Genomic DNA, 23,583 nt, shown 5'->3' with positions numbered 1-23,583 from the left:
AGGTGTATCTCACTGATCATCCCTAAAGCCAACACCTCATTTGGCCGCCTTTCGTTCCAGTTCTCTGCTGCCTGTGACTGGAACGAATTGCAAAAATCGCTGAAGTTGGAGACTTTTATCTCCCTCACCAACTTCAAACATCTGCTATCCGAGCAGCTAACCGATCGCTGCAGCTGTACATAGTCTATTGGTAAATAGCCCACCCATTTTCACCTACCTCATCCCCATACTGTTTTTATTTATTTATTTTTATTTTTCTGCTCTTTTGCACACCAATCTCTACCTGTACATAACCATCTGATCATTTATCACTCCAGTGTTAATCTGCATAATTGTAATTATTTGCCTACCTTCTCATGCCTTTTGCACACAATGTATATATAGACTCCCCTTTTTTCTACTGTGTTATTGACTTGTTAATTGTTTACTCCATGTGTAACTCTGTGTTGTCTGTTCACACTGCTATGCCTTATCTTGGCCAGGTCGCAGTTGCAAATGAGAACTTGTTCTCAACTAGCCTACCTGGTTAAATAAAGGTGAAATAAAAATAAATAAAAATCTACTTTGTGCATGACACAAGTCATTTTTCCAACAATTGTTTTACAGACAAGATTATTTCACTTATAATTCACTGTATCACAATTCCAGTGGGTCAGAAGTTTACATACACCAAGTTGACTGTGCCTTTAAACAACTTGGAAAATTACAGAAAATTATGTCATGGCTTTAGAAGCTTCTGATAAGCTAATTGGCATAATTTGAGTCAGCTGGAGGTGTACCTGTGGATGTTTTTCAAGGCCTACCTTCAAACTCAGTGCCTCTTTTTCCCATATCATGGGAAAATCAAAAGAAATCAGCCAAGACCTCAAAAAAAAAAGTAGACTTCCATAAGTCTGGTTCATCCTTGGAAGCCATTTCCACATGCCTGAAGGTACCACATTCATCTGTACAAATAATAGTACGCAAGTGTAAAAACCATGGGACCACGCAGCTGTCATACCGCTCAAAAAGGAGATGCTCCTAGAGATGAATGTAGTTTGGTGCGAAAAGTGCAAATCAATCCCAGAACAACAGCAAAGGACCTTGTGAAGATGCTGGAGGAAACAGGTACAAACGTATCTATATTCACAGTAAAACACGTCCTATATCGACATAACCTGAAAGGTCACTCAGCAAGGAAGAAGGCACTGCTCCAAAACCGCCATAAAAAAAGCCAGACTACGATTTGCAACTGCACTTGGGGACAAAGATCGTACTTTTTGGAGAAATGTCTGATGAAACAAAAATAGAACTGTTTGGCCATAATGACCATTTCTATGTTTGGAGGAAAAGGGGGATGCTTGCAAGCCGAATAACATCATCCCAACCGTGAAGCATGGGGGTGGCAGCATCATGATGTGGGGGTGCTCTGCTGCTGGAGGGACTGGTGCACTTCACAAAATGGATGGCACCATGAGGAAGGAGGATGATGTGGATATATTGAAGCAACATCCCAAGACATCAGTCAGGAAGTTAAAGCCTTGTTGCAAATGGATCTTCCAAATGAACAATGACTCCAAGCATACTTCCAAAGTTGTGGCAAATGGCTTAAGGACATCATAGTCAAGGTATTGGAGTGGCCATCACAAAGCCCTGACCTCAATCCTATAGAAAATGTGTGGGCAGAACTGAAAAACAGTGTGCGAGCAAGGAGGTCTAGAAACCTGACTCAGTTACACCAGCTCTGTCAGGAGGAATGGGCCAAAATTCACCCAACTTATTGTGGGAAGCTTGTAGAAGGTGACCCAAGTTAAACATTTTAAAAGCAATGCTACCAAATACTTATTGAGTGTATGTATGTAAACTTCTGACCCACTGGGAATGTGATGAATGAAATAAAAGCTGAAATAAATCCTTCTCTCTACTATTATTCTGACATTTCACATTCATTAAAATAAAGTGGTGATCCTAACTGACCTAAGACAGGGAATTTTTACTAGGATTAAATGTCAAGAATTGTGAAAAACTGAGTTTAAATGTATTTGGCTAAGGTGTATGTACATTTCCGACTTCAACTGCATGTACATGTTGTCACGCCTACTCCCGCTCTCCCTCTCTAGCGCTCAAGGGCGCCCTTCATTACGCACACCTGTCACCATCATTACCCGCATCTGCACTCATTGGACTCACCTGGACTCCTACGCCTCAGCAGGCTCCCACGCCTCAGCGGGACTGTCAGGCTCCCACACCTCAGCCGGCTCGTCGGGTTTCTACGCTTCAGCCAGCTTGTACTGTCACGCCAGCTCCCGCTCTCCCTTTCTGGTGTTTTAGGGCACCAGGATGCCCTTCATTACACACACCTGTCACCATCATTAAGTGCATCTGCGCTCATTGGACTCATCTGGACTTCTTCACATTGTTGATTGCCCCCTCTATATCTGTCTGTTCCTCAGTTTTGTTTCCTGTGTCAGCATTATTGTCATCATGTCGTTTTGGTCCCCCGTCCAGATGCGGTTTTTGTTTTGTTTGATGTCCGTTTTCCATTAAATGTTAACTACCTGTACTTGCTTCTCGTCTCCAGCGTCAGTCCTTACACATGTAGGGATAAAGTTACGAGGCAACAGTATAGAAAATATACAGTAGCAGCAGTGTATGTGATGAGTCAAAAAAGTTAGTGAAAAAAGGGTCAATGCAGATATTTCGGGTAGCTATTGGTTAACTATTTATCTAATTATTTTGCAGTCTTATGGATTGGGGGTAGAAGCTGTTCAGTATCCCGTTGGTTCCAGAATTAGTGGATCAGTACCACTTGCCGTGTGCTAGAAGAGAGAAGTCTATGACTAGGGTGGCTTTAGACTGACAATTTTTAGGGCCTTCCTCTAACACCACCTGGTATAGAGGTCCTGAATGACAGGGAGCTGAGCCCCAGTAATGTACTGGGCCATACACATTACCTTCTGTTACACTTTGCGGTTGGATGCCAAGTAGTTGCCATACCAAGTGGTGATGCAGTCAGTCAAGATGCTCTCAATGGTACAGCTTTAGAACATTTAGAGGATTTGAGGGCCCATGCCAAATCTTTTCAGCCTCCTGAAGGAGAAGAGGCTTGTCGTGCGTTCTTCATGACTGTGTTGGTGGACCATGGTAATTCCTTAGTGATGTGGACACCAAGGACCTTGAAGCTCTCGACCCACTCCATAACAGCCCCGTCAATGTGGATGGGGGCATGCTCGGCCCTTCGTTTCCAAAGGTCCGCGATCAGCTCCTTTTTCTCGCTGACATTGAGGGAGACCACATTGCCAGGTCACTGACATCTACCCTATAGGCTGTCTCATCATCATCAGTGATCAGGCCAACCACTGTCGTGTCATCAGAAAACTTAATGATGTTGGAGTTGTGCGCAACCACGCAGTCGTGGGTGAACAGGGAGTACAGGAGGGGACTAAGAATGGACCCAAGGGGCCCCTGGGCTGATTGTTCAGCGTGGCGGATATGTTGTTGCCTACACTCACCACCTGGGGGTGGCTCGTCACGAATTCCATGATCCAGATGCAACGGAAGACTTCAGTCCCAGGGTCCAGAGCTTAGTAATGAGCTTGGAGGGCACTACTACCAAACAAGGGACACCATTTTTCAACAATAGATTTTGTTGATGGTGGTTGAAAATGCTGTCTCAGGCACCATTCCAGAATCTCCCATAAGTGTTCAATTGGTTTAAGATCTGGTGACTGAGATGGCCGTGGTTAACATCATTTTCATGCTCATCAAAACATTGTGACCACTCGTGCCCTGTGGATGGGGGGATTGCCATCTTATGGGGTATAGCCATGGTAGCCAAATTAATGTCAAAATAATGGCTTGCCCAACATGTTTTTATACATGACTATAAGCATGATGGGATGTTATTTGCTTAATTAACTCAGGAACCACACCTGTGTGGGAGCACCGGCTTTCAATATACTCTGTATCTGTCTTTTACTCAAGTGTTTCCATTATTTTGGCAGTTTTTTTCTCACAAAATGTGCACCCACAAATAAATAATAGTATCATGTAAAATTCTGAAAACGATTGCCAGTGACAGTAAGTTATACTCTTAACACTTTGACAAGCAGAACCAGGAATTCATTGTAGTTCTCAGCCCTTTTCAGATGTTCACAGTTTTAAGCCGCTTCGGTCAAGTAAACTTTTTATGCTGATGTTCTGCCTATTTTTCTTGCAGTGCTAGACTGACTCAGCATACACAGCAAAACTATGAGAATAGGAGTAGGTGCAAAAATGTGTGAAGAGCAAACAACTGAGGTGGATTCATCCAGATTGCCTTGTAGCAAAGCAATCCTTTTGCATTGTTAACAAAATAATATAGGTTTATGAATAATGGCAATTACCAGTCGTGCACTTTTTCCGCATGCAATTTGAAATTACAATAATTAATCGCAATCTGCATTGGGGGAAGCATTTGGGACGGACCAGTTGGAGAGCAGGTTGTTGCAGAGCAAAAGAAGATCACAGTGCAAAGAAACTGTAAAGAGGAGCATCAAATCTTCGGAATAAACAACAACGTAATCACCGCTCATACTCTTTACAGCTATAGAGTAGGCTCCTTAGAAATATCCCGTGCTTCTTGTTTAAGCGGAGGAACAATGACATCTCTCTCAGCATGGGTGAAGGCCAACAGCAAAGCCTCTGTTTCATGTCCCTCTGTTCACACAGTTTACGACTGCTCACAACAGTTTACAGCAGCCAAATTTCATTTTGCACTGGCAAATCCTATCGCACATTATCCTGTAGATTGCATTAGGAACCTAATCTTTTCTTTCACTACCTCCTCAGAAGAAAGGAGCACCTTCATGATTAACCCACTTTACAGCAATGAATAAACGCATCATCCAGTAATGTACACCAGATTTAATTTGAAGGGAAAAAAATCCCCGAAATGCAACAAAAAAAAAATAAATCGGAGAAATGTAGTGGAAAACAGCACATAAAGCTGCCACCATGGAGTGCTCAGAATTTATTTGAATATTCCATAAATTCATTGTTTTTTTACAGATTAGATGTTTTATTGTTAGTTGTGTACAGTATCTTGACAATTTCACAAACATGATGGTACAAACGTGAAGAAAAAATTATATGCATAAGCAAAAATGTTAATTTAATGACGTTTGTGTTAACTGAGAAAATACACAAATCTTCATTTTCTTTCTCTTCAGTGAAGACAAAAGTCACATATAGCCCATGTTGCTTTTGGTTTCCCATCTTTGCTTGGCTTCAAACCTGAATTGATGTTAAAATACTGATTTAGCAAAAGTTCTTTGCAAAATGTATTACAGAAATTATAACGACAAAAATGAATATGAATGAAACATATTTCCATGTTCTTGAGAGCTTGTTCATAGACATTAGCATAACACATTATACACATACTCTTACCATGACATCCACTGTGACAGTTCAAAAGTGCCCGTCTAATGTTAAGTGATGGCTACAGTACACACTTTCTCTGTATAGTCAAACCCTAGCATGTATTTATACCTGTGCATGAAATAAGTAAGAAAGAATCTGGCAAGCTAGCCAAATACGCATAACAAATGTATGTCGCTAACAAACTGCGATTTAATGTAAATTAGGGAGATAATTGTGGGGAGGAGAGTAAAAAAGACAAACCCCCAAGCAATTTGTTTCTTCCTTTTCTGGGCTGCCCGCGAAGCCTCCACTTCCTGTTTGCTTTGCACAAAGTCACGGCAATCGGTGGCTTGCGCGATTTTCACAGCCAACTATTGAAAGAGAAGACCCATTAGATGATGTAAATCAGTCTCTCTGGCAAGCAGAGCTCTTCCAACTGATATGTCAGGGTGGCTTCTCATGAGTGCCTCCGGTTCCCATTTTGTCTCACCCTGACCATGAAGCAATGACGGCACTTAGATTGTGGGTTGCTGAAGAAAAAAAACATAGTAAACACACATTCAACTGCTTAACAGTAATCGAAAATAAGACAGTCAACCATTTACCATGACTATCGTAATATTTACTTAATTGTTTGAATGTACAGTAAAAGGCAACATTTTATTTGAAACGTGCAGATCTTTAAATCAGAAGTTAAAGGAATGACCATGACTGCAAGAGGCAAAAACATTTTGTTCAAATATCAGTGAGGAAGTGCATGTATTGTTGAGCAGAATAATCCCAATAAACCCAGTCACACAGAAGCACAGGAAACAAAAGGCTACATCCAGTCACTCCACACTTGGAACAAATCTCCAAACCTTTAGGTAATTATTTCTAACATTCATAGAGTACAATCAGGGGAAAGAAAAAAAAAGTATAAAAAAAAAGGTAGTGAAGAAATGTGCCACAATTTCTCAACAACAACAATATGCTAGTCAATTTAAAAAATATATTATAATTAAGTGGGATAAACTTTATTAGAAAGACTACATGTTGGGATTAAGCAGGACAGTGCAAGTAGCTAGGAAACATTTAACTCTAAAGGCTTTTTATCACCATATTTCAGGAACCAAGGGTGTAAAATGTTCTAATTTGGGATACATTAAAAGCCATAAAGGTCTTTCAAAAAGATTAATGGTACTTTGCTTGGATTTAAGATAAGGGCTTCAGCTGGCTGCAAGTACTGGGCTCCGGCTGGGCCCTCGAGGCATTCATCTATACAGTCACTTGGAAGATTTGTAAAAGCGTCTGCATAACCTGAAGCTAACATACTATGACAGTTTTCTAATTCCTTGCCATTTTTTTATAGGTTTTAAAGGCCTATAAAATCATGTTTTCTAGGCAGAACTCTTGAGAAAGGGAAAGTTACAATGGGTGATCATTCTCATGTTGAGAGTAGATTTGCCAGCAGATAATACCAGGGCGTTTTGAGCACCGTGTTTAAGTGGTGTAGGTGCTAAATGCTTTTGCTTGGATGTGGCACAGGCTGGGATCATAAATCTGAAGGTTTATTCAATTGTTGACAATTCTCCTGCGTTCACACATTTGCCAAAAATAAAGTCGTTGGGTAAAAGGCATCTGTTTTGAGAGAAAATATAATGAAATTGGAAGATGCTAAATGGCTCCTTGAGCTTTACAACCAGATATGTATATGTTTTGTAACACAAGGATTACCCACATTAACCTGCTCTCCTGTGGGGAGCATTTGAAATTCAAAATGTCTAGAAACCACACCTTCCTAACCCCCCCCCCCCCCCCCCCCCCCCCCCCAAAAAGACACTGACACATTGACACTTTGACATAATTAAAACCCTCTCACATACCCCCTCCCCCCTCTTCTCTTTCTCTTGCAGCCGCTGAGCGGTTAAAGTGGTAAAGGTCTTTACATTTTGTTTTTTTCAATGCAGTCTACATCCCTGATTGTCTTTACTGGGGCTCAACATTAATGTCAACCAAGTTACCTAGGCGACAGAACAGATCAAAGAGACAAAAAAAGCCCTCAAATGTCTGATTAATCAAGCCTGCAAACAGCTTATTTCTTTTAGCCTGCATGCAAGTATGAAAATGAGATTCCGAGAGCAGTACATTGTGCAGATTTGTTCATTCTTATCTGAACAAAGCCAGCGGCAGCTTATTTCATGGATCACTGGCACTGTCAGCGCTGTGGCGCCGAGCAGGTGACGGCTCCTCTTTCTGTGGCGAGAACAAAATTAGCAAAAAGTCGGCACAAATTAGCCTCTCATATTTTCAGTAATATGACATTATTTTTCATTTACTTTTTTGATCCACTTTTCAGGATTTTTTCTCCCCCTCCCCTTGTGTGTGTCTTAGTGCCAAATCCTTTCAAATCACAAACCAGCAGAAATGAAAACATTTGCTGCCAGAATAAAAATACAAAGCTAGAAAAGAAAATGGGCCTATTCGACACAAAAACCTCATCCGTTCTTTGTTTAAGGCAGTCATACAAGCCTATTCCATGTTTCCGTAAGACCAATGTTAAAATGAAGATTTAGTGTCCGATACCTTCAATTTTTTTTCTCCCCAAAACCATTTTTCTTTTCTTTCAATTCTGTCGTGAGCATAGCCTCTGTTTAACACAAGGTTTATTCAAAGGATTAATACTGTGACCTTTGGAAGGTTTGCAGGTGGCAAATTTTTTGCTGCATTATACTGCCGCTGCTGCAGTAGCTTAGAACCACTAGGAAAGTTAAATCAATAGTACCACTTTCTGTTGTCACTCATGTTTGGGTTGTCATAGAGATTCAAGTGGAATCCCAAATATGTGGCCTCGCTATGCTATATATATATATATATATATATATATATATATATATATATATATATATATATATATATATATATATATATATATCACTTCAGCACAGGCCATGTTAAAGATAAGGCATGTCCATTATATTGACACAATGCAAGTTATCGATCACAGTCCCCTTTGAGTTGACTTCTATGCTGCGGCACAGCCTACTGCATAGACAGCATGGATGTGGCTTCTGTCAGTGACAAATGGAATCCCTTCCAAAGTATTCAAGACATTGGGGATCCTGCAGGTATTTCAACCAGTTTACCAACATGAGTTTATAGTCATCACAATGATTTACTGATAACTCTGTGCATTTCTCAGAATCCTTGGATATTCCAAGATACACATTACAAAAACAACAGCAGCTTCAAAAGACAATGGTAGGGAGAGAAGATTCAACTTAACGTAAATGCTTCTCTATATTAATAAAGTGTTCAGGCTGGTATTAACAATATGAAATAAATGATGGCTTTAAGGAAGAAATGGCCTTAAACCCATTCATAAAATGTCCTATCCTGGGAAGCCTCTTCCAATTAAAACATGTGAGAGGTGGATTAACAGGGGCTATGTGGCTTTGCCTCGCTAAATCACCACCCCGAGCTGCTCCGCTGCATTTGACGTGTAAACGATTAATGACCAGCCTAATTCCCTTATCACACTACCTTAATGCCTAAATAATGTGGCCTTAGTCAACTTTGGAAAGCAGGGCTATATAAGAATGGAATAAATATCAGATTAGGCAGCTCATATGTAATTTCAGTCTAATTTCGAAGAATCGAGGTAGGGAGGGGAAAAAAAGGAAAATGGGTTTCTAGTCTGAAAAGTCAGATTGCTATACTTCAACTTGACCTTGTTTATGCCATGTAAAAGCATTACTGCAACAATGAAGCATAAGGCAGTCTGTCCACTAAATTGCTTTGATGCCATTTAATCTATTTCCAATTATTGGTTGTCCTATCGGTGCAAGTTAAACAAAGAAATTACTATGTTGATAAGAACAAGTCTTGACAATGATTTGAGTGAAGCCCAGCAAACTGGGGACGTCCTGGAGACATGCGGCAATGTTCCCATTAGGTCCCTCAATGGTTACGAAGCGATTATTATCCCACTGGACTTTCTAAAAACATTCTAACATTGCGTGATGGTCCCAAAGGAATGTTCTCTGAGGGGACCTTGGTCTAGTTCCCTGTAGGTTCCCAGGACGTCACCGAGGACCATGTCAGGACATTCGCAGGACTTTAATTTTACTACTCCTTAGGATGTTGTGTGATGGTCCCAAGGGAACGTTCTCTCCGGGACGTTTTTAATAGTTCCCGGTTTGTCCAATGGTCCCCTGAACGTTATTGGGACATTGTGTCATGGACCCTGGAGGTTTTGTCTAGTTCCCAATTTGTCCCAGGGACGGTTTTTAGGACGTTCTTTGGATGTTGTGTCATGGTCCCCTGGCCGTTGTCTGGTTCCCGGTTTGTCCCAGGGACGTTTATAACACGTAGCAGGAAGATTGGAATGCCGTGAACCAAGAGGTGGTGAGTTAAAATCTCAGGTGAGAACATGTTAAACAATATTTACAGTATGAATAAACATACACAATGTAATCAAGTATGTCAAAGTGTTCAATATGTAAGTTGAAAACACTGTATGCAATATATTGTAGTGAGTAGCTACCTCATCAAGAGGTCCTGAGTTTATCTTGGCATAAAGGCTACGAGGAGTTGGGTTGACAAGCCAATGACCCAAGTTTGAGTCACGGTCAGGGCTACCACCTAATTTGCGAATTGGTGTCAGAAGTGTGATGGCGCTACCTTGAGGCCATCGAAGGTGTGCCCAGGCATTAGGAACTTGAGATGGGGAAGAAGAGGGGTAGTGACGCGACTTTAATCCAACACATAGCAACCTCGTCAAGAGGTTTTAGATCTCTTGATGTAACAGCTAAGGTGTTGTGTTGGCAGTCGCTGGAACCGGTTCTGAGTCCTGGGACGTGGGCGAACCTTGGTCAATACGGAATTTCAGTCCTATTTTTTGTGATGACGAATAGTCCTTATTCTGTAGCTGTTAAACATCTAAGTACATCAAAGCATTACTGGCATTGGTTGTCTGGTGAGACCATTTGACTGCTTATCTAATCAAAGCCATGAGCTGTATATCCTCCCCTTATAATTTTTTTTTTTTATTCAGGATGCATTGCCATATTCTCTCAATAAAGATTAGCATTATTGTCATTCAGGGGGCAGTCGTGTAAGAGGTTTATGTCATCTTGCTGCCAATTTGACAAACAGCATTACATGACATGCAAAAAGAGAGCCACTCCTGGGAAGATATTGCCGAACAGCCAGTGGTATAATGCATGTCTCTATTTTTCTGTTCCCTTAATAATCTGATGCTAGATACTGTCATCTTTAGGGACTGAAAAAAAAAAAAGTCTGAAAGTTTGCCTGCTTTGTACATATTCCATTATCTTGCCTCTTCTGAGTAGGGAAGGCTTATTAGCAAGCTTTGAACTCATACTTACAATAATGTGCCATCAACAGTTTTATAAGCTAATTAGAAAAACAGTTTAATTAATGACTGACTGGCAATAAAATGGCAATCATGAAAAAAGAAACTAAGGGTGCTAAGCTTCCACTACCACCAATTAAGGCCTAATTACAAACAAATTATATATGTGTTTTGCTGTGGGCTTTAATAAAAAAAATGGCTTTAATTAAAAGAGAAAACATGCTAATTAATTAAACAGCACAAAAAAAAAATCTACATTGAAAAGTATGCTTTGCCTATCAAGTAATTAATGAAATACAATAATCTAAATGAGATTCCCAAGCATTTGATAAAAGCTTAGTACCCATTTCACAAAATCCATTTCAAAATTAATGGGCAGAAATTGCATGTGAGTCATCCAGAGATACATACAATAAGAGTTCATTCAGTGATGAATTGCTTATGCTGAAGGAAAAAGGAACGAAGAAGAGACTTTCCTTAACTGTTTCTCAGTCGCCCGGGGGCCTTGCAGGAGAGAGGAAGAGAGCCTAATTTTCTGATGTGGGGCGGGCACAGCTTAAATCTGATAACGAGTGTTTTCCACAAAAGCAATGCTCATTAAAAAATGTGGCATTACAGGGAAAATTACTGAAAAGAGAAAACACCAAAATAACATGAAAGTCTTAGTTCAGCTCCTCTTCTCACCTAAATAGCCACGTTGTGCCACCTTTGCTTTACAGTAATTAAACAGTGGTTTCCAAAGCAATGCATGCCATGGTGGTATGGGTTTCTTTCCTAATATACAGTACCAGTCAAAAGTTGACAAACCTACTCATTCCAGGGTTTTTCTTTATTTTTTAAAACTATTTTCTACATTGTAGAAGTATATATTTGAGATTCTTCAAAGTAGCCTTGATGACAGCTTGGCACACTCTTGGCATTTTCTCAACCAGCATCATGAGGTAGTCACCTGGAATGCACTCCAATTAACAGGAATGCCTCATTAAAAGTTAATTTGTGGGATTTTTTTCCTTCTTAATGCGTTTGAGCCAATCAGTTGTGTTGCAACAAGGTAGGGGTGGTATACAGAAGACAGCCCTATTTGGTAAAACACCAAGTCCATATTATGGCAAGAAGAGCTCAAATAAGCAATGAGAAATGACAGTCCATCATTACCTTAAGACATGAAGGTCAGTCAATATCAGGTCAGTCAATATCAAACATTTCAAGAAAGTTTAAGAAACAAGAAGTTTCTTCAAGTGCATTCGCAAAAACCATCAAGCGCTATGATGAAACTGGAGAGGGAGACCTAGAGTTACAGTGGGGCAAAAAAGTATTTAGTCAGCCACCAATTGTGCAAGTTCTCCCACTTAAAGATGAGAGGCCTGTAATTTTCATCATAGGTACACTTAACCATGTCAGAAAAAATGAGATTTTTTTTTTCTTCAGAAAATCACATTGTAGGATTTTTAATGAATTTATTTGCAAATTATGGTGGAAAATAAGTATTTGGTCAATAACAAAAGTATCTCAATACTTTGTTATATACCCTTTGTTGGCAATGACAGAGGTCAAACGTTTTCTGTAAGTCTTCAAGGTTTTCACACACTGTTGCTGGTATTTTGGCCCATTCCTCCATGCAGATCTCCTCTAGAGCAGTGATGTTTTGGGGCTGTTGCTGGGCAACACGGACTTTCAACTCCCTCCGAAGATTTTCGATGGGGTTGAGATCTGGACTGGCTAGGCCACTCCAGGACCTTGAAATGCTTCTTACGAAGCCACTCCTTCATTGCCCGGGCGGTGTGTTTGGGATCATTGTCATGCTGAAAGACCCAGCCACGTTTCATCTTCAATGCCCTTGCTGATGGAAGGTGGTTTTCACTCAAAATCTCACGATACATGGACCCATTCATTCTTTCCTTTACACGGATCAGTCGTTTTGGTCCCTTTGCAGAAAAACAGCCCCAAAGCATGATGTTTCCACCCCCATGCTTCACAGTAGGTATGGTGTTATTTGGATGCAACTCAGCATTCTTTGTCCTCCAAACACAAGTTGTTTTTACCAAAAAGTTATATTTTGGTTTCATCTGACCATATGACATTCCCCCAATCTTCTTCTGGATCATCCAAATGCTCTCTAGCAAACTTCAGACAGGCCTGGACATGTACTGGCTTAAGCAGGGGGACACGTCTGGCACTGCAGGACTTGAGTCCCTGGCGGCATAGTGTGTTACTGATGGTAGGCTTTGTTACTTTGGTCCCAGCTCTCTGCAGGTCATTCACTAGGTCCCCCCGTGTGGTTCTGGGATTTTTGCTCACCGTTCTTGTGATCATTTTGACCCCACGGGTTGAGATCTTGCATGGAGCCCCAGATCGAGGGAGATAAGTGGTCTTGTATGTCTTCCATTTCCTAATAATTGTGCCCACAGTTGATTTCTTCAAACCAAGCTGCTTACCTATTGCAGATTCAGTCTTCCCAGCCTGCTGCAGGTCTACAATTTTGTTTCTGGTGTCCTTTGACAGCTCTTTGGTCTTGGCCATAGTGGAGTTTGGAACGTGGCTGTTTGAGGTTGTGGACAGGTGTCTTTTATACTGATAACAAGTTCAAACAGGTGCCATTAATACAGGTAACGAGTGGAGGACAGAGGAGCCTCTTAAAGAAGAAGTTACAGGTCTGTGAGAGGCAGAAATCTTGCTTGTTTGTAGGTGACCAATTACTTATTTTCCACCATAATTTGCAAATAAATTTATTAATAATCCTATATGATTTTCTGGATTTTTTCCCTTCATTTTGTCTGTCATAGTTGAAGTGTACCTATGATGAAATTTACAGGCCTCTCATCTTTTTAAGTGGGAGAACTTGCACAATTGGTGGCTGACAATACTTTTTTGCCCCACTGTACCTCTGCTGCAGAGTATAAGTTCATTAGAGTCAACTGCACCTCAGATTGCAGCCCAAATAAATGCTTCAGAGTTCAAGTAACAGACACAGCTCAACATCAACTGTTCAGAGGAGACTACGTGAATCAGGCCTTCATGGTCGAATTGCTACAAAGAAACCACTACTAAAGGACACCAATAATAAGATGAGACTTGCTTGGGCCAAGAAACACAAGCAATGGACATTACACCGGTGGAAATCAGTCCTTTGGTCTGATGATTCCAAATTGGAGACTTTTGGTTTCAATCGTTGTGTCTTTGTGAAACACAGAGTAGGTGAACAGATGATCTACGCATGTGTGGTTCCCACTGTGAAACACGGAGGTGCTAGTGTGATGGTGCTTTGATGGTGACACTGATTTATTTAGAATTCAAGGCACACTTAACCAGCATAGCTACCACAGCATTCTACAGCGATACACCATTCCATCTCGTTTGCACTTAGTGGGACTATCATTTGCTTTTCAACAGGACAATTACCCCAAACACACCTCCAGGCTGTGTAAGGGCTATTTGACCAAGGAGAATGATGGAGTGCTGCATCAGATGACCTGGCCTCCAATTGAGATGGTTTGGGATGAATTGGACCGCAGAGTGAAGGAAAAGCAGCCAACAAAGTGCTTAGCATATGTGGGAACTCCTTCAAGATGGCTGGAAAAGCAATCCTCATGAAGCTGGTTGTGCCAAGATGTCATCAAGGCAGGTGGCTACTTTGAAGAATCTAAAATATATTTTGATTTGTTTAACACTATTTTGGTTACTACATGATTCCATGTGTTATTTCAGAGTTTTGATGTCTTCACTATTATTCTCCAATGTAGGAAATAGTAAAAATTAAAATAAAAAAAAAACTAGAATGAGTAGGTGTGTCCAAACTTTTGACTGGTACTGTATCTCTGGCTTCATTGAAATGGTAGAAGAAATTAGGTTCATAATAATATCATACCATTTTGAGTGGTATGAGAAGTAAAGATGCAAGTTAGCCTGTGGACACAATATATCTGGGCCTTCAAGCAACCACCATTTACATAGCTCTAGGCCTATATCTCAGTCATACAATGATCTAACGTCAGGTGACTTAATTTGCTACTTATTGCCACGAGCAGCACCTGTGGATAATTTGGCTTTTCTTTCTGTGTTCAGAAATGTCACTCCTAACCATCTATCTATGGTGTGTTGAAGAGTGTAATTTCTCTGGGTTCTGTACTTTAGACTACCAGTGGTTAGACAAGTGTTTATGATGAACCATGCAGGTGTTTCTTTCCATCATTTCCATATTCTTTAGCTTCTGGAACTCATGAAAAGGACATGACACCCCCTATTGTGTCAGAATATCAAGTTTCTGTTTTGAAGTGGTAATGTACGCTAATAGCTGTGATCACTGCTAAGGGGAAACTGGAAGCACTAACACGGTGTGACAGTCTTTTGTCTTGTATTATTTTCACTTATTATATAAAAAGTACTGCCTCAGAGTAAAAAAACAAAATATTAAATAAAGGGAGCTTATTGCTCGGTTTGTAGAGGAGAGGGATGTGCTCAATTGTTGCAGGATGGAAGTCTGCTGAAGAGACAGTGAATTACAATCACCATTGGATTAAGTTGTGCTTAGCTATTTTCCTTAAGGCTAGCTGTTAAATTCATTCATAATACATTATGAATGAATAATGGGCATTTATGCACTTGTGTAGGCAGTTATAAGAAGCTATGAGCTGTCATGAATGCTTATAACAGTTTCTGTATTATTGGATATACGTTTTAACTGACTACAGTCCTCTTTGTTTCATTTTTCAGGAATGCTTTCTGGAATCCATCTTTTAAATATGAGCTGCCGGATCCTATCAACTCTCCTGACAGAGGGTGAGTGAGTTATATATAGCACTTAATATTATGCTAATTAAGGAAATTAATTACTCCATATGCAACTTACAGCTGTGTAAAATAATGTTCAATAATCAAAGGATGGCGTCGCAAGTGCCCTAATTGGAAGACTTGCACCACTCAATCTACTGAACTAATATTATGAAGTACTTTAGGGGCCAGAAGCTATTCCTAGTATTTTGGGACTTCTAAGCCAGCCTTTGAGAAACAACAAGAAAAGTACGCCTCTGCAAAAGATCAACAAACCAAACTGCGCGTGAGAAAAGAAGAAACATTGCCAACCCTATCTGCAAACAATGGTTTTCTAAAATGTAAAGGTATTAGGGATGAAAACCAAAGAGCTTCCTTCGAAACAACACTGCCTCAGTAAGGTACCAGTTAATAATATGAATAGATACCTAAGAAGAAATGTGATTGCTTTGTGTCGTATTTTGGTGGACTTAATACTTAACTTGAACTTTTAAGAAGAACCGAGCTTTAAAACAAAGAATTTGAAACTTTGAACTTTGAAACAAAGAATTTCAGACTTTGGAGAATATTTAAATATATAGTTTAAATGGAGACAATCTCAAAGCAACCTGTAATATTCTAGCAGTGTATTCTAGAACTCGAACAGATGAAAGCACATGTATCAGAGAATTTCTAAGGAGCCTTAAAAAAAAAAAAAAGGTTTCACCAAATTGTTTTAATATTCAGATTCAAAGTCAACAAAAAAATAATGAATTGATTGTCGCGAGCTCAAAAACACAGCAGAAACAAACAATTCCTTTATTGGAGGAACATCGTCAGACATTTCACTTTGGTTCGAAAAGCAATGCTGGTAGATTGAGAATTGAAATACTGTGACAACCTGGTGTCACACTGTGAACTGTGTTTCTTTACAATCAATGCCTTGGGGGACAGACACAGCCCTCTTTAGTAATTCACAGCTGTCTAAATCCTTTTCCGTTCTTTCCATTACGAAAACATGGTACTATTCCTCCACTAAAAAGCCTGCCATAATAATGTCTCAAGTGTTATGACTGTAAACAAATTAAACAAATAAGCCATTACATACAGTATCAAATGAGACGCTTCAATAATAACCTTGAAATGTATTCTGACCACAGTTGGGAATATTGATCCACTAAATGTTTGTCACCATAGGACTGTCCAGAGTCAACACTAGTGTCTCAATCATCATTTGCAAAGTGCAATGAGGTTGAACTCAGGAAGAATTAGACGTGGGTATGAAACGCTCCACTTCTACGCACATTTCCCCAGAGCATGTTTAATATGCCACATGCTATTATTTATCTAGGAAATGAAGCCGCAACCTTGACGCTGCCAGCAGCCACCACTTGAGCCATCTGTAGCAAACTACACTTCTCTCAAGTTTACCCTCTACCGTAGATACAGTATATTTGGTCCAACATCCACTAAAGAGACGAGAGAAAAACATATTTGAAAAGGGATATTGCAGCAGTAACACATCAGTATCCCCTTCTGTGCAACATGGTCAACATACTACAGTAGAATAATGTACTGTATGCTGCTGTATTTTCCTATCTATTTACAAGAAGTCAGTGGAATTTGTAGGTCACTTGTCATTAGCTCTCATTGTCATTTAGACAATTTTACAGACAGGCTGATATTGGGCTAAATGTTACCAGGCATTACAGAACAATGAATGCAGTTTCTTACTCACCAATTTTGTTGTATGTGAGAATTTCTTGAAAACTTCAGTCAATTCACTGTTCTAAGCATGAGGTAAACACAGATACATAGTGAGCTATGGCTGCCAGACTGCTGTCAAGCCCATCCTTCATGTTCCTGGCAAGCTACAAGGGAGGTGACAGAGAGGCAAAGAACCTCAGCTAAGTCTGCCCAAATCCACTAGTACTCTAAGAGGCTTTCTGGAACTACAGGTGCCACTTTGTCAGCCACAAAGCAAGTTTTTAATTTTAATTTCTCTAACCTTTTTTTTTTTGTCCATTTGCATTATTGTGTTTTATCGTCTGTTTTATGCTGGGTACAAGAATCAGCCTTCAACATCAGTCTGCTGGCATGTAAAAATCAAATCACTTACCCTGCGTGTCCCTCATCAACATTTTTAATAGAGAACTAGGTTTTAATGTTTGATAGAGTATGACGATTTTGCGTGCATTGCTTAACCTTTGTTGAAATTCAAGTGTTTATCTTAAATAAGGTTTAGGTACATGGCTGACAGACATAAGTGTATATGCTGTACTGATGCATGAATATCACTGCTTCTATAAGAGCATCACATCTCTCACCTCTAGTTGTGACAATTGAACATACTGTAATCCCCAACTATGAAAAGTAGTAGCTGTGTCTTTTTAACTGCAATTATGGGTGCGTGGGCTACATTCTCTACTAAATTAGCTTCAAACCGCTTGATCCATGATGCCTGCCGAGACGAGTGGTTTCAAAACTGCAGGCATTGCATTTAGGGACGTGTGCACTTCAAAGGTATGAAACTTGCACCTTGAGAATGTTTTAAAAGTTGGCTTGAAGGCAATGTACCCCTTCATTAAAAAGCAGAGCCAAAAGTCCTTTAGACACTGCCACACTTCAAAACTAAGGGGGAGGGATTTCCATTAACTCAATGGAAAAGGGCTGCAGGACTTCTCAATCAAGTGTGCCTGTGTGTGTTTTTGTTCCCCTATGTCTTTGCAGGAAGAAATGGCCACGGATCCATTAGTTTGATTTGTCACAGCGGGAGCGCCCCAAAGATCTCTTATCAGTGCAACGTACCTCTCGAGTGGCGAGTCTGTCGCTCATCTCCTCCGCCTTCCCAAAGTCCCCTTCAGCGATGGCGCTCTCTATGCTCTTTTCTAGGCTGGACTGGAGAGAAGGGGAACATTTTGTGATTTTAGAAATAGAAAGGGGGGGTCAAATCTAAGAGTAACTTCCCCCGGGCCTTATTTTTTATAGGATTGCTATTAATACAAATATGTAGATTTTCCTTCACAAATGAAAACCTTTTTGATTGGATATTAGAAGGGAAATCTTTTTTGGGGGGGGGGGGGGGGGGGGGTTACCACCAAATATAAATGTGACTCTTTAATCACACATTTCCATTACAGACTGGGGCAGGGGAGAGGGCAAAGATGCCCCTGGTCACTGATGGCAGGGTGGTTCCCTAAAAAAGGAGACTATCCGAAGTAGTACAGTAAAGAGCATTTCTCCAAAACTCTTTCACAGGGCACATGACAGGCAAGATGTTATACTTTTATATTAGCGGAGCCCGCTCTGAAGCATCTTCATAAAAATGATTCAAGGACTGTGCGGTTCAGTTGGTAGAGCATGGCGTTTGCAACGCCAGGATTGTGGGTTTGATTCCTGGGCCCACATATATATAAAATGTATGCACGCATGACTGCAAGTTGCGGTGGATAAAAGTGTCTGCTAAATGGCATTTATAAACATATATATAAAGACTCAAGTTGTTTATGGACGCACACTCATCCCTCAAATGAATTTGGAAAAACCTAATAATGAAATGAAAGATGGTAGTAATAACTGCATATATACAAACTTCTACCACCACAACTTTACAGTAGCCTTTTTGCTGGCAATGTGAACTGAATTATAGACTGAATGTGCATGTCCCAAAGAAAATATTTTGTGCCTAGTGTGTAATTGACTTAACATTTGTTAATGTAATATGAATGTCTAAATGACATTGATCACTAATGAGAATGTTTGAACATGGAGGAGCAAGACCTTCTCGTTATGTTGACTTGACAAGTTCTGTTTAATTCAGCTTCTTGTTAATTATATCTTATCCATTCAAAGTAGGTCTCCTCTTTTGAGAATGAGAAAAAAAGACGCAGCAAAAATTTAATTTTATGGTACTTTGAGATAGTGCATTCAAATAACACTCAAAATAAGCATTACTAGAACTTCCAATTGAATTAGGACAAATTCCCCATCTTATACACAATTATTATATTTGCAACCACTTTGCTTACATGGCAATTTACATATAAAAATATGTATGTCTCTTTCTTGTTCTATTACATCAGACTTATCAAGTACATAACTTAATTTCTTACTTGAATCCATTTAGAAATAAACTAATTTTCCAAGAGTTTCTTATCTTATGACACACACACTACAGCTATTCGCCAGCACTTCCCAGCACATAGATGCAGGGCTGAGACACACAAAAACAAAAGCAGGTGTCTGTGATTCCATTTTCCATACATAATTTTCCAAAAATATAGCCTAAGATAGTGCTCTGCAGGCTAGATCCATGCCCCTGAAGGCTAGATTCATGGGTCTGACAATTAGGCTACTCAAAGTGTGAAAGGCTATGTTATTGTTGTATACGGAGCTTTCCACAAACAGTAACAAGGTGTGCAGGAGCTGTCAGGTCTTTGTACAGACATTCAGTACATACACTTCTCTCTAGAGAAAATCTACATCTTACATTAATCTCAACCTAAAAGGACAGTGGAGAATCATCCCAATGCCAAGATTAAGGTAATCTCATCATTACATTTAACACTATCTTTTATATTTTACTCAACGTCAGATTTGAGTCTAAAAACCTCTTAATCCACCTGTCATATTTGATAAAACAATGAGAAGTTACACAGGCATGGATATGGAAAGACAGAACACGTTCAATGCTTTTACCATAACTTGACGGCATTAAACACAGACAGGCAGGCGAGTAATGTGGCAGACATCTTTGTTACCTTGGGAGCAGGCTTGCTACAGGCAGAGGGTTGAAATCTATCATTGATGCCAAAGTACTGCGTAAGCCCATCCCGATGCCTTTCATGCTCCGCTTGAGGTACTCTGCTGAGAAAAAAAAAAAATTGTGTTCATGTTCATTACAAGACTACAGCATATGTTTAGAATATACATGGGTGATAAGTACCCATGCAATTTTTAGAAAGCCCTAGTAAAATAGGCTATTAGGTAGGCCTACACCAACAAGGCTATGTCCCGATTCACCACCCTTTTTCAGAAGTCTGCACTTGAACACCTACCATCATGGATTAAAAAGCATAGGATTGGTGTAGCCTAAGCATTGACTAGAGCGAGTTTCCACAATTCTAAAATCCATGGAAGAAAGTATGCGAGCTGTAGTGGGTGAAGTACTGGGACTCAGCCTTGAAGAGTCTATTGTAGAGCTACAGTTGAAGTCAGAAGTTTACAAACACCTGAGCCAAATACATTTAAACTCAGTTTAACAATTCCTGACATTTAATCCTAGTAAAAAGTCCCTGTCTTAGGTCAGTTAGGATCACAACTGAGGTCTTCACTGATTTCTTATGATTTTCCCATGATGTCAAGCAAAGAGGCACTGAGTTTGAAGGTAGGCCTTGAAATACATCCATAGGTTCACCTCAAATGATGTCAATTAGCCTATCAGAAGCTTCTAAGCCATGACATAATTTTCTAGAATTTTCCAAGCTGTTAAAAGGCACAGTCAATTTAGTGTATGTAAACTTCCCACTGGAATTGTGATACAGTGAATTAAGTGAAATAATCTGTCTGTAAACAATTGTTGGAAAAATTACTTGTGTCATGCACAAAGTAGATGTCCTAACCGACTTGCCAAAACTATAGTTTGTTAATTAACAAGGCATTTGTGGAGTGGTTGAAAAATGAGTTTTAATGACTCCAACCTAAGTGTATGTAAACTTACGACTTCAACTGTATGTAATACAATTACATTTTCAAAAATAGATATAGCCTACATTACCTTTCATTGTTTGATACCATGTTCTTAGTTGCTGATTTTTCATCTGTTTAGTGACGTGAAACACAGTCATTTAACTCCAAAAATCACCCTTTGTTGTATTGTGTCATGACTCATGACCTCAGAAATATAAACGGCACTGTGGTTATATCCCTTCAAAAACAATGAAAAGGGGTAGACTGGTTGACTATTTTTTTTTCAGTGACTTTTGATGGAATTGTATATCATTTAATTATGTTTGCCGTGGATCCATTCCAGTTCAACCTTTATAATTTAGTTAATAGTCTTCTAGCTATAATCAGAATTGAACAAGGACAAATGAAAGTCAGTGAATAGGCACTTTAAAAAACAAGGATCATGAGACACTTGGACACAGGATGACCCCTCTGCTCTGGTTTTCCCTTTTCCATTATTTCCGTGATGGATAGGTCAAGTAGGTTAGGCTTACATCTGACCAGAGCAAAGATCTCATTGATCTTTATCTTCAGTGGCTATTGTGGGTATGTGTTAAAAAGTGCAATTCACCTTTCTTATATCGTCCTTTTCTCTGCTGTCTTTTTTTGGGGAGCTTCATTGTGTTGATCTCACATTTTTTCTTCTGTTGCTCTTTAAATTTCTAAAGAACATGAAGTGCAACCGTTCACAATTAGCAATAACAAAAGCATTAACCCAAATCATGAAAATCTCATTTTCAACAGTTAATTAATTATGTTTGCGTGATGGGTATATCACGTTAGTGTCTTTAGTCACTTTAAAACATACAATGTAGCTTTTCAAATGAGTAGCCTATCCACATTTTACTTGCTTTTGAAAGGTGGTGCAACACTTGACATTCTTGCCAATTCTCCTCGGAAATCCCGGGTAAGGAGTCCAAACACAGGTAATTTTCTATGAAGGGCTGGATACAAGAATAACTTGTGTCTCCAAGTGTAACACAATTTTGCTTAAGACCACACGAAAGTCCAACTGCAGGACGTTGAACGTTAGCTGCGTCTATTTCTTGATTTGCAACACCTTGGTCGTCTTTTTCATCTGAACTAATTTCTGCATCGGTCAGACCTCTCGGTAAAAGTCCGCTATACATGTTGAGAAGGGCAAATCAACAACGATGTATACTCCGGTTATGACGTGTTAGTCATAATCCAAAACAAACTGGTATACCTTTTTTTTTTAACAAAATCAAAGATTGTAAACCTTTTCACTTCCTGGTGGACACTATGACTCTTGCAAAACAACCGCTCTGATTGGGTAAAACAATGTCACTTCTACCAATGAGAACTGTTCTTCTATCGATGCGCAAAACCCCATGGTTGCGTTCCAGGTCGTCTTTATTAGGCTACAATTGTAATGCGCATCTCAGATTATTACTGAGATGTTGAACACTTGTCCCTGGTAGAATTAACAGAATTGTAGAGCGATAACTTGCAAAAAAGGGTAGAATTTTCACAACCCAAACAATGCTTTGGGGAGGGTTGTGTTTTTTTATTAGGCACAGGGAGGGTAGTGAGTCTTCTCCTTGCTTCGCCCTTATGCAGGTGTTCACTATAATTTCGTCCATTCTAGCCACATTTCCTCATCTGCTTGCATGCCCCTTCCCTACAGTGCATTCGGAAAGTATTCAGACCCATTGATTTTTTCCAAATTTTATTACGTTACAGCCTTATTCTAAAATTGATAAAATTGCTTTTTGAATGCCAAGAGTTTGCAAATGTTTCATGGAAAGGGTGGCTACTTCGAAGAATCTCAAATATAAAATATATGTTGACGCTTTTTTGGTTACTACAGAATTTCATATGTGTTATTTCACAGTTTTGAAGTCTTCACTTTTATTCTATAATGTGGAAAATAGTAAACATAAAGAAAAACCCTTGATTTAGTAGGTGTCCAAACTTTTGACTGGTACTCTAACTGTATACATATCTGCCAACATTTCTAGAAACCTGTTTTCACTTTGTCGTTATGGAATATTGTGTGTAGATTGATGAGGACATGTTTTTATTTAATCAATTTTAGAATAAGGCTGTAACGTAGCAAAATGTAGAAGTCAAGGGGTCTGAATACTTTCCGAATGCACTTTAAATCAAGCTGTTTTGGTACTTTCCTTATGTTGTACTACGTTTTCCCGAGCGCTAACTACACCACAAGACAATACAGTCTGCGAGTTTAACTGTCTACGGGCTTAGCCGTATTTTCCTACATTTTACAGAACATATGGAGCTGTATGTGTGTGTGTTAAAAAAAACTTCTCAATACCAAATTCTCTTGGTAACACTTAAGTACCTTACTGTAATTGTTTTCCACTAAAATTGTCAAAAAAAGCTTTTAA

At 39.5% G+C, this 23,583-nt stretch overlaps 1 protein-coding gene across 10 annotated transcripts; it reads right to left on the bottom strand.

Moving 5' to 3' along the window:
* Nucleotides 1–4,977: 4,977 nt before the first annotated feature.
* On the bottom strand, nucleotides 4,978–22,487 carry LOC110502277 (protein FAM204A). Of its 10 annotated transcripts, none has more exons than XM_021580186.2 (7): nucleotides 22,063–22,486; nucleotides 21,783–21,873; nucleotides 21,261–21,303; nucleotides 20,245–20,350; nucleotides 18,293–18,382; nucleotides 5,644–5,753; nucleotides 4,978–5,253 (listed from the first exon to the last, which is right to left on the bottom strand). In XM_021580186.2, exons 1-7 carry the CDS (start codon nucleotides 22,339–22,341, stop codon nucleotides 5,202–5,204), a joined length of 771 nt encoding a protein of 256 aa, XP_021435861.2. In that variant the 5' UTR covers nucleotides 22,342–22,486; the 3' UTR covers nucleotides 4,978–5,201. The 10 variants fall into 10 exon arrangements, 8 of the variants coding, with proteins under 8 accessions (XP_021435861.2, XP_021435862.2, XP_021435866.2 ...); XM_021580187.2 differs by having other exon boundaries at nucleotides 20,245–20,347; nucleotides 22,063–22,485; XR_005039148.1 differs by having other exon boundaries at nucleotides 5,215–5,253; nucleotides 5,644–5,912; nucleotides 22,063–22,487.
* Nucleotides 22,488–23,583: the final 1,096 nt, after the last annotated feature.

This window comes from Oncorhynchus mykiss, chromosome 23, assembly GCF_013265735.2.
Source record: "Oncorhynchus mykiss isolate Arlee chromosome 23, USDA_OmykA_1.1, whole genome shotgun sequence".
Classification (NCBI taxonomy): Eukaryota; Metazoa; Chordata; class Actinopteri; order Salmoniformes; family Salmonidae; genus Oncorhynchus; species Oncorhynchus mykiss.
The sequence above is the reverse complement of the archived record's forward strand: the minus strand, read 5'-3'. Positions and strand labels throughout refer to the sequence as shown.